The sequence below is a fragment of the Ursus maritimus genome, unplaced genomic scaffold, assembly GCF_017311325.1.
Source record: "Ursus maritimus isolate PB19 unplaced genomic scaffold, ASM1731132v1 scaffold_31, whole genome shotgun sequence".
NCBI classification, from domain to species: Eukaryota; Metazoa; Chordata; class Mammalia; order Carnivora; family Ursidae; genus Ursus; species Ursus maritimus.
Window position 1 is genome coordinate 27,132,806 of NW_024425675.1, and position 13,832 is coordinate 27,146,637.

At 40.4% G+C, this 13,832-nt stretch overlaps 1 protein-coding gene across 4 annotated transcripts in view; it reads left to right on the forward strand.

Annotated features, from left to right (window-relative positions):
- PRKCQ (protein kinase C theta) overlaps positions 1-13,832 on the forward strand; it is a 168,963-nt gene that overhangs the window by 51,692 nt on the left and 103,439 nt on the right. For 2 of the 4 annotated variants that reach the window (XM_040645445.1, XM_040645446.1), the window contains exons 3-4: positions 3,147-3,346; positions 7,252-7,312. In XM_040645445.1, coding sequence (XP_040501379.1) covers positions 3,147-3,346; positions 7,252-7,312 — 261 coding nt within the window. The remainder of the gene's footprint in view (positions 1-3,146; positions 3,347-7,251; positions 7,313-13,832) is intronic. The other 2 variants (XM_040645447.1, XM_008705412.2) reach the window with 1 other exon arrangement.

The following is a 13,832-nucleotide window of genomic DNA, read 5'->3' on the forward strand; positions in this document are numbered from 1 at the left end:
GAGAGAAAAAGTACCTTTTTCTTAGAGCTTCTATTCCAGCAGAGGAGGAGAGGCATGGAATAAAGGGGGATATAGGGAATAATGAGAAGCGCTGGGCAGAAAACCAAAGCAGGCAAAGTGGGGCGCGAAGGCTTGGGGACAGAGAGGGGTATGTTGTTTGATATGGTGTAGTCCTTAAAAGGCGTCTTGTGGGGAGGCATGTACAGATGCAGGAGGAACCCGATCCAGCAGTTGAGAACCTCCAACGAGGAGTTTCCAGCTCGGAATCTTGGGTTTCCAAATCCTACCAGGCTGGCTTTTTCCTCCCTTAGAAGGCTTGTGCTTTATGACCGACTTCGCCCTGCTAGCCATTGTGAGTGCATCAGAGCTGAGAAGGCCTGAATCACCCTGATTTCCCTTCTGCCCGGACTTCTCTCCTGTTCAGTTAAAAGTGAGAATGGCACTTGTTCCCGGTCTAAAACCTTTCAAATGTCACAGGAACCTTTGAAGTGTAAAAGGTCTGAGTTTTTCAAAGGCGCTTTTGACTTAATGGGTCTCCTGGATCCCATTCTCTATAAGCACAGGCCTCGCTGACATTTGCCTCCTAAGAGCCTTTTTAAAATTTCTTCTTCTTCTTTTGGCCTTGCCTTTGAACTTGGTCTGATCAGCCATGTGGATCAAGAGACCTTGTCAGAAAAGAAGACTTTGTTTTTCCAAAAGGTTAGCCTGCGGAGTTCGGAGATTTGGGTTTTTCATTTTGTTTTGGTTTTGTTCTGAAAAGGAATCACTGTGCCCATCACAATTCAAGTATGACTTCTATTGAATTTATGTTTTCTTAGATTTCTTAATTTGATTACAGTTGACACACAGTGTTATATTCATTTCTGATGTGATTCGACAAGTCTGTATGTTATGCTATGCTCGCCACGAGAATACCTACCGTCTGTCACCGTGCAACACTATTACGATACCGTTGGCTGTATTTCCCGTGCTGTACCTTGCATCCCCATGACTTATTCATTGCATCACTGGAAGCTTGGACCTCCCTCTCCCCTTTACCCGTTTTTCCCATCCCCCACCACCCCTGTAGAAACCATCAGTTTGTTCTCCATATTTATAGGTCTGATTCTACATTTTGTGTATTAATTTGGTTTTCTTGGATTCTGCATATGAGTAAAAAATCACAGGGCATTTGTCTTTTTTTGATTTGATTTATTTCACCTAGCCTAATACCCTCTAGACCATCTATGTTGTTGCAAATGGCATGATCTCATCCTTTTTACGGTCATATAATATTTCAGTGTGTGTGTGTGTGTGTGTGTGCGTGCGCGCGCCCACACATCTTCCTTATATGTTTGTGTATTGTTGGACACTTAGGTTGTTTCCGTATCTTGGCTATTGTAAATGCTGCAGTGAACATAGAGGTGAATCTTTCTTTTCAAATTAGTGTTTTTGTTCTCTTTGGGTAAATACCCAGCAGTGGAAGTACTATTTTTAAGTTTTGAGAAACCTCCATACTATCTTCTACAGTGGCTGCAGCAATTTTTAAAAATGTATCCATCTTGGAGGCCGTAGATGGCATTTCCCATGATGAGTCGACAGAACAGGGACAGACAGGGCAGAGTGTTGTCAGTCTGGGAGCCTTGTGGAAATGGTAAAATTCACTGTAAGTAGGATCCTGAGTTCCGGTCCTCTTTTTAGGCGATTACAAACCTAGCGAATGAGAGGCTGAGAAGAGCCTTCCCGCAGGCATCACTGTCCCTTGCAGGGGTGTGGAGAAAGGTTGCCACTAAGGCGTTATGAGAAAGAGGGGCTTCCCGTCTGTGGAAGTAAAATGTTACTGTGGTCATTAGAATTGCCATTGGTATTTTTAAAATTCAAGTCCAATCTCCAGTTAAATTTTTTTAAACAAGCCATAAAAACCTTCCCCTTCCTCTTCCACCCTCGACATTGTCAGAGTTTATCCCTTTAATAGCCAGGTTTATCTAAAACTAGAAGTTTCTGTTTCTTCAAGGGCTTGTATACCTCCCATATGACAACTTAGCAAATGCTGGCTGCGTGTTCCGCTTTGACATCGTGCATGAGAAAGAAGGGGCCGTCAGGAGTCCCAGCTGCTTTGTTTCCATGCTTAAATGGATTTTTCCCTTTTGCTTTACCAACATCTCTGAATTGCTAAATCTGCCACTTAGTGTGCTTATTATCACAAGAAACCAACACTCAGTTTGCTGGTCCTGAAATGATTAAAGAAAAAACACTACAGAAAATCCAGTGGGGATGAAAGAGATGCCAACATCACTTAATCCCTCTAGCAAACTCTTTCCCAATCACTTGGTGGTTCTGGAGAGGTTTTCCTTACGCTTTACCACCCTGACCATAGCTCTTGTCATCAGCCACTTCAGGTCTCCCACCTGCCTGCCTTTTCTCACTTGTAGGTCTGCAGCCTGCTTCCCCGAGCCCACGGATTAAGACCACCGCCTCTCTGAGTTACCTGTTAGCTTTTGCGTAAGGTGCATGTAAAATGTATCCTTACTTTAGAATTAGAGAACGAAATAACGGCTTGTTGTGTTTTAAAGGTTTTTACCTCACGGTGCATTTATGTCAAATGGAAAAATTTTAAATGTCTTTTTAAGGAACATTCGCTGTAAGCCTTAAATTATGCCATGGAGTCTTCCAGATGAACACACAGTAGTTTTCTATTGACTCTTTTTAACCAGATGACAGTGAAATTAATTAGTTGTGTGTCCGCCCTTTGTAGATCATCAAAGGAAGATCCCAAGAGGCATGAAAGTGTATGACATGTAGAGAGTGGGACCTAGGTCACTCTACCCTCCCAAATAGAGCAGGCTTGGCCCCTGATGTCTTTCTATTTGCTTGAAATAAAGCAACTAACTTGAATAGGGAAAGAACATTGCCAGTCCAAGACATTATCATATTTTTGTTGCTTAAGTTACTAGATTGATTCTTAAGTTTTAATGTATCACCTTGCATGTAGACCTTGGGACTGTCTCTTCCTATCCTATATTGTCTCCAATTGTTTTACGTGTTACTTTTGACTTCCCAATGGAATTATATATCCTAGAGACCAGAGGGAGCGGAGCCACTGTCAAGCTGAATTATTTCCCAGAATTGGCTAAAGGTGTAATGAGAACATATCCTTCTGTTCCTAGAGAATGGGCAAATGTATATCCAGAAAAAGCCAACTATGTACCCGCCCTGGGACAGCACTTTTGATGCCCACATCAACAAGGGAAGAGTCATGCAGATCATTGTGAAGGGCAAGAACATGGACCTGATATCCGAAACGACTGTCGAGCTCTCCTCTCTGGCTGAGCGATGCAGGAAGAACAACGGGAAGGCAGAGATATGGGTAAATATCCAGGCCGTGAGCTTCTTCTAAAGTGTCCACGCCACTAAGTCATAAGCACCACGCTCGCTGAAGACTAGTGGACAGTGTCAGTGTCATCCTGAAATTATGACACACTAGTCTTGGGTAAACAGATTCCCTACCACTTACTCACTGATGACTTGATAATGACAATGACTGTTCGTTGTGGACTGTTAAACATATTGACATATTCAAATATCTAGATTCCTGTGTAAGGTAGAAGAAGGTCTCTTAGGCTATGAAGAATTGTTACTGATTTATAGTATGAAAGTAAGCTCTGAAATGTCACAAATTCCCCTTAACTTGGGAACCTAGCTGTTGACTATCTGTTGAGATATCGTATCTGGGAGATCTCTTGATAAGATATCTTAGATTAGATAAGGTGATAGGTAAGAGAAGGGACCAGCAAAAATCCATGTGAGGTGTAATCTTCCCTCTCCATACTTTGCCAATCCCTATTAATTGTTTTAGCAATAACTATTCACTTAGCTCGCTTTGTACCAAATAGTACATCTCACACAACCCATGTTGCTACACTAAGTTTTTGAAAACTTAGATTATAACTCTCTGGGTAGCGAATGTTTAGAAAGGTTAAAGGAAAGAGTGAAATATGAAAGCGTAAAAAATTCTCATGAAAATTTCTGGGGTCCACAAAATGAAAAAACAAAACAACCACAAACACCAGTAAAAACTGTTATTAAATGATCTAAAACCCAGAAAATGTTTCAAAGGTTTTATCATTTATGCAAAAGGAGAGACTCTAAACTTTTTGCTTCTTGTTTCCTATAACTCTGATTTTTAACAACTCCACCCAGAAGATTTTGAAGTTGCTGGTTTCAAAATCAGAATGATGGAAACCTGACAACTAGATTTTTTGTGTCATTTTAAAATTTTGGACCTCAAAAAAAAATCAGTACTTTTTAGGAGAATACACACACACACACACACACACACACACACACATTTTTGCTGGTGACACTAAAGTCATTAAAGTCACTAAAGATACACATATGCTAAGATTTTTTTTTTTAAGTTCCCATGCTTAGGTATGTTCAGTAAATGTAACCCAGCAGTAACTGGAGCATTTCTATGTCTGGTTGGAGAAATGATCATGGACACAGATCTCATTTTGGGGGCGCTGCTCACGCAGGTAGAACAGGCTAAATAACTGAATTGAGTCACAGGTGCATGACGTCATGTGCAAAGGTTTACACAACCCGGGGAGTGTGAGACGCCAGTCTGCTCGGGGCCTGAGGTGGGGCGGCACTGAGCTCAGCTAGAACAAGAGATTAATTCAACCAAATGTTACCCGGTTTTCCACTCATCCCCCCTTATTTTCTGCTTTCTGCCTCATTTTTTAAAAAAGAGTCACCAAATCCCGAAGTTTTAAAAAGTAGCATGCTTTTTGGGGGGCCTGGCTGGCTTAGTCGGTGGAGTGTGTGACTCTGGATCTTGGGGTTGTGAGTTCGAGCCCCACATTGGGTGTAGAGATGACTTAAAATCTTATGCTGGCAAAGGGTGATAATAAAAAGCTCACCTACTTTGAGTCCAAAAAAAAAAAAAAAATCTTAAAAACAAACAAAAAGACAAAAAAAAAAAAAACAGCATGCTATGTGATTTCCTTCTCAGTTAACAAACGGATAACTAATTTGTAATTGATTTGTTCAGGCTTCACTGATGAGCAGGTTGGTTTTCTATTTATATCCCTTAAAGTTGTATTGGATTTCTCGCCCAGGTGTCTTCTGATTTTATTCTTGTCAGAGTTTTCACTTTTTTTGCATTCTGGGGCTACTTAGACATAAGCACTTGGTGGCCTTCAGATCCTCATTTAATTTAAGCAAACTTTTTACATTTTACAGCTTTTTTCCCCCAAGAATATTTCTTCGTTTACTTTCATTTATTGTGTGTAAGGGCCAAGAGGGTGTTCTGGACTTAGATTTCCCCTGCTCTATTGAAATCCACTTTCTTAAAAATTATTTCTGTATCTAAAAAAATATCTGCAGGGGAAGGGAGGGAAAACGGAATGGGAAGAAATCAGAGAGGGAGACAAACCACGAGAGCCTCTGGACTCTAGAAAACAAACTGCGGGTTACAGAAGGGAGGGTAGTGGGAGGATGGGGTAACTGGGTGATGGGTATAAGGAGGGCACGTGTTGTGATGAGCACTGAGTGTTATATGCAACTAATGAATCGTTGAACACTACATCAAACACTTATGCTGGCTAATTGAACATAAAAAGAAAAAAAAAAGATGTACCCACAAAATATATATATATATCTATTTTCTGAAATTTGCCCTTCATCTCACAGACTTCATCCAGTCTGTACACACCACACTGAGACTTGCCTTCTGCTTTCCCAATGTTTCAGCTGTTCGTATGGTTACCTCTTGTTCACTCTCAAAAGCATGATGTGATGTGATTTCCTGTGGATACTGTTTCTCCAGCAGCTAACTAGTTCAATTTCCTCCATCACCACTAAGTCCCGAATGTTGATAACTTTGTGGTTCCCCGGTACCAATTTTCCCCACTTCACTTGGGAACCAGCCCCTTATTTCTTGCTCTTCTATTTCCCTTTTTGTCCCCCTCTTTATTACTTATTCCACAAACCAGAGAACGGGTATATATACTTGACGTTAAAAGCACTTCTCTTCTCATTGATCTGTTTAAGCTACAACGAGGATTTATAGTTGACCAAGCAGTAAATGCTTATGTTATTGTAAAATTCCAATAGTTGTGATGCTGTGACACTTTTATGTCAGCTTTGCAGAGATCCTGAAAGGCTTAGTGACATGCACAAGGTTACATAGCCAGGAAATTATTTAACCACAATTCAAATTCGGTCCTGGGTTCAACCAAACATTTCTTACTATTTCTCAGTTATTCTCATTAACCCATGGGTGTAATGATCAATAATGACCTTCAGTTCACCTTCTTTTTTTTTTAAAGATTTTATTTATTTATTTGACAGAGATAGAGACAGCCAGTGAGAGAGAGGATCACAAGCAGGGGGAGTGGGAGAGGAAGAAGCAGGCTCATAGCAGAGGAGCCTGATGTGGGGCTCGATCCCATAATGCCGGGATCACGCCCTGAGCCGAAGGCAGACGCTTAACTGCTGTGCCACCCAGGCGCCCCTTCAGTTCACCTTCTGATTCTTTTCAGTACACTGATGCTCTCGTGCTGTGGTTTTAATGTGTTAGTAACAGCAGTCAAGTTCTCTTGGATTTATCATTTTCTCCCTCGTCACAGCACATGATATCCTGCATCATCCCTTCAGTGGCGCTCTGTTCTGGTCTCTTCTATGTAATGCTACTGAAATATGTATTTTTATCCATTCTTGGACTAATCTAATCAAAATTTCCCTTGGTCGATTATCCAGCACTTTCCCAAGGAAACAGTCTCTCCTTATGACACCGCTCCCACTTCGTAGCCTGGTTCACCTAGAGGCATGTGGGTAGGCACTCTCAGAGCAGGACCCATCGTTCCTTCCAGAAGACCTACTGTTCCGCCAGTTAGCTGGTCCCATGTCCATGATTCTCTTGTCGTGATGAAGGTCGGCATCTGCCCCACTAGCAACTACGCGGATCAGAAGCAGCTGGGGCACGAATATCAAACAGAAACCGTTGCAGAATTTTTTCCCTGCCTTATGGAAATTTTGATGTCCAAGTAAAATTAATGAGTGGCTGAAGTGTTTTAATAAAGAAAGGTTGTATTCATGGGTGTTCTGATGATAACCGGTATGAGCGAAGTGTAAGCAGGCGGCAGTCTTGGGCTCCACGTTGGAAATCTCCTGCCGTCACCACGCTGGCCAGTTAGGACATCATTAAACTTAGTGCTTGTTTCACATTCTGCCTGAGCTTGCTTTCTTTTTTTTTTTTCTCTCAATCAGTTAGAGCTGAAACCTCAAGGCCGAATGCTCATGAATGCAAGATACTTTCTGGAAATGAGTGGTAAGTGACATTTTGTCTTGTTTGGGGGTGAGGACGGCGTGTCCTTTCTCCTCGTGTGTTATCGGTTTGACTTCTGCAATAGCAGAGAAAATCATCAGGAGAAAAGGAAACAAGTTTTCTCAAACGTTTTCAGTGGCGCTCAAATATTAGTTGAAAATTTACTATCTGGGCCAGATACACATAGAAATAGAAAACATTTCTAGCATTGGTTTCTAAATAGTGTGAACTCATATGCCCAGTGCTTTTAGAGTCTGTCTTTATTCTGGTTTGGAAATATAACGTAAGTCCAAAAGGCTCTGTTTACATGTCACAATGAGTGATAAAACAAGCCAACACACTATCAGTAAAATACAAAATGAATAGGAAACCAGTATTTTTCATAATGCTAGTAGCCAAATAATAATGCTTCAAGTTAGTCACCTGGAATTGTTTTAGGAACAGGAAGGAAAACGTGCATTGCTCAAGAGTGTCATTTCCATGTCACGCACAGACGTGGATCACAGAGGTGACGCTTACAAGCAGACTGCTTCGGGCCTGTGGCAGCCTGCCCGTTCCTTCTGTCGCGTTTGTACTCCGGCATCGAAGTGCTGTGCAGACAAGTGCTGCTACCCCTACAGTCCTGAACCTCAGGACGCATGTGCATGCTTACTGATCACGAACCGATTTTATTTTTTCCTCAATTAGTTTTACTACCAAGAAACAAGTTCTGGTTTAGAGATCTGTGGTGCTTTCTGGGTTTGGGCTTCACATATCCAATGTCCTTGGGTCCAGATTCAAACAAATACATTGAAAAAAAAAAACATATGAGATTATCAGGGAAACTTGAACCCTCACCGGATGTTTAGTGATATGGAGGCATTGTTAGTAATTTTCTAGGTGTGATCATGGTATTGTAGTTCTATTTTTTAAAATGGGTCCTCATCTTTAAGATACATACTAAAATGTTTATAGATAATGTAACACCAGGCATTTGCTTCAAAATAGCCCGTTGGTATGTGGGTGTGGGTAGCAGTTAGCGTGTATTGGAAAATGGTAGCCATGGACTGGTCATTATTGAAGCTGGATGATCGGTACTGGGAAATTGATTACAGTATTTGCTCGGCTTTTGTATGGATTTAAAAATTCCCATAATAAAGACTTTTTTTTTTTTAAAGAAAAAAGCACCAGTACAATCTGAACTTTATCTCATGGAGGCTCTGCATACATGGAACATGGCATTGTACCATTTTTTAAAAGATTTTATTTACTTATTTATTAGAGAGAGAATGAGCACACAAGCAGCGGGAGGGGCAGAGGGAGAGGGAGAGGGAGAAGCAGGCTCCTCACTGTGCAGGTTCCCGATGCAGGACTCGGTCCCCAGATCCTGGGATCATGACCTGAGCCAAACGCAGACACTTACTCGACTGAGCCACCCAGGCGCCCCGGCATCGTACTCCTTCTGAGTTGGCCGAATGATAGAGCGGTTGTAGAGTTGAATAACGAGGCTTACATGATAAGGAAAGTGCTGGCCTAAATGATAATGCCAGCAGTGCTGAATTTCCTCAGGAAGAGGAAGGATGTTCTTTTAGTTCAAAACATGGTCTAGTGTAAATTGAAGGAAATCTTCCATGAGAATGCCAAGTATTTTGGGTAAATGGTTTAAAGACCACTGCTTTGAGAAACAATTTCATGGATATTTATCTTATTGCTTCGAAACTTAAATTTTCTCTTCGAATGAGAGAGAACATTCAGGTGGCGTGAAAACGATGGTATTTCACAGACAGGAAGTACACAAATCCAGGAAGTTTTGGGGTTTTTTTAGGAAAAAATTTTGTCATGTTTAAATTTTTTTGTATGTAGACCCAAATTGGGACTCTATTTCTAAATTTTTATGTATCTAAAAGCTCTAATTTTTAACAAACAACTTTGTGGTCTAGCCCAACTAGAAAATTCTTTATTGATGACAAGAAGCATAGGATATCATTCTATGTTAAGGATATTATTATATATAAGAAGTAGTTTTCAGAAGGATTCAGAAAACCAAGACACGAGTTCTCATTCTCAAGGAACTTAAGCCTAGATTGGAGAAATGGTACAGACTAAACAATTGGAGAAGAATTTAGTTCTAAACCACATAAATACTGATTGACCAAGAGATCAGTATGGGTTGCCTTCATTCCAGAAAATTCCATAGAGTGGACATTGAGGGATAGGCAGAGTTGAATTTGCAGACAAGAGGGATAGCTTTCTAGGAGGAAAACATGAAGATTTGAGCAAAAATATAAATGGATGCAGAATTGTAAGAAGACCAGTCTAGACAGATCAGAGGGCCCCTGCTAAAACCACAATGAGAAATCTAAGGCAGATCTTGGAGGACTTGGAAACTAGGCGAGAGGAGTGTGTAGACTTAGGAAAGTCACAAACAAGGAGTCACAGTCCCATTCTTGAGCAGCTCATGATATGATGAAAGCAGTGTTTGGGGGAAATTGCTTCTGAAGGAATGTGGGACAGATCTGGAAAGGGAAATAGACTGCATATAGAGAGAGCCTATAAAATTTCATTTTAGCAATGGAGAGGTGATGGGAACCTGGTCTTGGGGCGTGGTTATAGGTATGAAATAAAAGAAAGAGCCCAAAAGAAAACAAGATTTCATGGCAGTGTAGATGAAAGGGATGCCCGTTATGAGTACATAGTTGAAGAACTTTATAATTCTTTAAAAATGAAAGTTGAGTGAAGGGAAAAAGTGTTGATGATAGTCCTTAAAATAGTTGTACTAGGACAATGATAGTAGGAGTGGTAGGAATAGGAGGTATGGGAAGAGAAATCAGTTGGGGAGAGGATACAGGATTCAGTCTCAGATAACATTTACGATAATGTCAGGTCTCCCATACCCCTCTTTTATGGAAACATCAATATTTTTCTACTCTACAGGGAAGCAAACGGCTATTGCTCTCCACATACAAATCACTCCATTCTCTCTCTTTCGAAATCCTCATTCTGTGATTTCTGTGGTAGATTACTTTGTCTTCTTCCTCCACTCTCCTACCATGACTCTTGGTAGCTTTAGTGTTCACTCCCATCTCATATTTTGACAACTTCCTAGACTTTTCTTTATCCATTCAAAAACCTGCAGTGATACCAGGTTGTCACTTGGAATTCTCCACTGTCAAGAGTGGAGAGTCAGACCTTTCCCTCTCAGAGCTCATCCTCCTCCCCTGTCAATTCTGTCCTCTCTTTCACCCACTAGCTACAGGAATCTACCCTAATCTGGTTTCTTTATACCTTTTGTTAGCCCGTGTCTAGCCTTGACTCCCCACTTTGCCTGAAGTCCGTAGCCCTTTCCAGCACTCTGCTGTCATGAGCGCCCTCTTCTGCCAAAAATGTTCTGATCTCCAAACCTTGCATTCTTCCCTCTCCTTCTCCAAGGCTTTGCTAGAAAAAGCCATCCAGCCGAGTCCATTACAAACTGTTACTGGTAGATAATGTTCTGATGTTCCAGACTCATATACTTAACCCCTTAGTGGATCTCTCCAAGTAGATTTCCTACAGTTACTGTAAATTCAATATGTCCAAAGTTACACTCACCATTTTCAGTAACCTATTCCTTTTGTGCTCACTATCTCGGTTAATTAGTACTCCACCCACCCAGAAACCTGGAAGTAGCTTTTATAGCCTCCCTTTTCTTGACCTTCCACATTAATCCAACAGTTTCTGCGCATGTTGCCTCCTCCTTCCCTGCTCTTCATCATCATTACCTCTTACCAAATCCCAAGCATTCTCCTACATGGTTGCCAGAATACACTATGTAAACTTTGTTCTGAATATGTCATGCTTCTGTTCCTTTGTCCCTGCCTACAGCCTTTCAGTGTTTGCAAATTATCTACGGGAAAATGTTCAAACTGACCTGATACCTACACATCTTCTGTGTGTGACCACTGATGTTTTCTGCTTCGTCTTCCACACTCTGGCAGTACACACATCCTCAGGACCTTATCTGAATGTACCTTTGTACATTCTCTTCTATCTAGAGAGAACATCTTTTGCTTTTCCCCACCAGACCTTCTCCCACACATTGGTAGAAGTTATTTATTCTTCAAAACCCAGCCCAGAAATCATATTTTAGTACCTTTCTTGTCCAACGTTCTTCTTTTTCACACCTCCACCTATCTATACCTGCCTAGTTTCTTTACCTCTGGTCACATAGCGTCCTGTGACTATTACTGTTCTGACTTTTACAACAATGATTGTCCTTCTTTGTGGACTCTAAATTTCTTGCAGGAAGGCAATGCTGAACCACATCTTCTTTGTCTCTTTAACTCCAGCACCAGGTTGCATGCTAGGTATATAGGAGGTACTTAATAAATGTTCATTGAACTATTCAGTCAGACTCATCCTAGCATTTAGAAATTCCTTTTGTTTTCTTTTGTTTCCCATACAGTGGCTCTTCCCCAAATTCCCATACTACTCAGTTTCTAAGAGTATCTCATTCTTCTCTCACTTTTGGAGTTTGGCCTTGCCCCCAGTTTAGCTGGGAAAGACTCTGTCTTCTGTCTGTCTCTGTACTTGAGAGAGAGTTGCTGCTCCCTACACTTGCTTCCTGCTCTTTTGCCTCAGAGGCAGTCCCTCCCTTTCTTGGTCTCCTGCCCCACATTCCTAGCAGCTATGTACCATAACCTCTGTAGCATCTTCAATGTTTCCTCCTCTCTTTGGTTTCCAACTCATTGCCAAGACATACCGAATTAGGCCATCTTATCCAGTCTGGAAAAAAATATTTTTCTACCCTGCGTCTGGCTTATATTTTGACTAGTCTGCTAAGTTGCTTTCTTCAAGAGTATGATTCCTCAAAACAAATTTCTCTTTCTTAGCCTGCAGTTCTCTTGACATCTCTATACCAATGCTGAAAAACTCCTTGTTTCTTGGCTTACCCAGTGTGATACGATTTAAGTTTTTTTCTTACTTTTTTAGCTGCTTCTTCGTGGTCTCTTTTGTAATTCCTTTCACTACCTCAAAAAATATGGGTGTACATATCTCCATGTCTATTCCAAACCATCACATACTGTTCTTTGTGTGAGTGCCATGTCTCCCTGACTTGACTGTTAGCCACTCGGAAGTTAAGGATAACATCTCATATTTCTTTAGAACGCTCAGCCTAGTGGTTCGTTCAGAGCTGCCCAGGAAACATCTGTGGTTGACTGATTACAAACAAGTGATAGGTTAGGCTAAATAGATTAGGAGACATTACTATAAAAGAAATAACCAAACATACAAAACCCAATAAACTTATTCAACCCAACAGATAAACAGAGGAGCAAATTACTTCAGAAAAAAAAAAAAAACCAACAATATAATACCGAAGAATGCAAGAAATTCTGAGTTTTTATATAGTTGCTCTCCTGTAATGATCAAAATAGTTAGAGGATAAAGAAAGTCAAAGGAAGGCCCAAGGGAATAAATGTATTTCTAGCACTTTCTGACATTTAAAAAAATTTACAGTATTATAGTATTACAGTATTATAGTTTAATGCTCAGATGATATATATATATATATATCTATATTGTCTGATCATTTATATATAATTTTTGCAGTAATACAGTTAGGGTTCCCAGAATAATTTACTTCTATTGCCTGAATTTAAAAGTAATTTTATACTTTATTTCATTTCATATGGACCAAAATAGAAATGAGTCAGATCTTACTGACAAGCCACGTACCACACTTGTCACAAGTTGTGAATAGATCTGCTTATACCAGAACTTGCAGAAAACAGCAGTTGCCTCAGTGACCCTGAATTCAACCCCTCATTCGCCAAACCTAATTTATTTCTAGCTCAGTTCTATATAAAAAGACCTACATTACCTAACCTTAAAGTATTAGGCAAAGTATTATGTCTCATCTGTGGAACTTTTTAGAGTTATTCAGAATGCTCTTTATCTGAGAGTTTGGAGTTGCCATAGAACAGACCTGTGGACCACTGTAGAGAAGACGTTAGTCATAATATGAGGCCTGGGACTTGGATGGGTTCCTGGGGGAGAGGTTCCCATCCACACGCCTCCCACCCTTTATCTACCCAATGTGTGTCTAGCTGGCCACGATTAAGGATATGGAAAATAAAGTACCTTGGCAGGGACGTTTGTCTCAAGTGTGTTGTCACACCTCTGCCGCCGCTTATCTGGAGTGGAAGTAATTCCACTTAAATATTGTTAACTCTTTATATTTATGAAATATAGGCCTCTTATTCTTGCTAAACCTCCATTTTTCTACTTGTAAAAATATAAGAAATATAAATAATCTAAGATACTTTCAAACTATTTAAAATTATAATATTAGAAGTTATAATCACTGAATTCATTATCCTTATTTTATAAGGATAGTTTTTTATATTTACTTCTTGCTTACCATTTTATTCTCTCTTGCATGCCGGAGTTGTCATCATGCTTTTGAACCATGACTGCCTTGCTTTTGTGTGTTTTCTTTGGGTCTGGGCTTCAGGGAATCATTAGTATTCTCAGAATTCTACCAGCCTTTTAGAAAGATGTTATC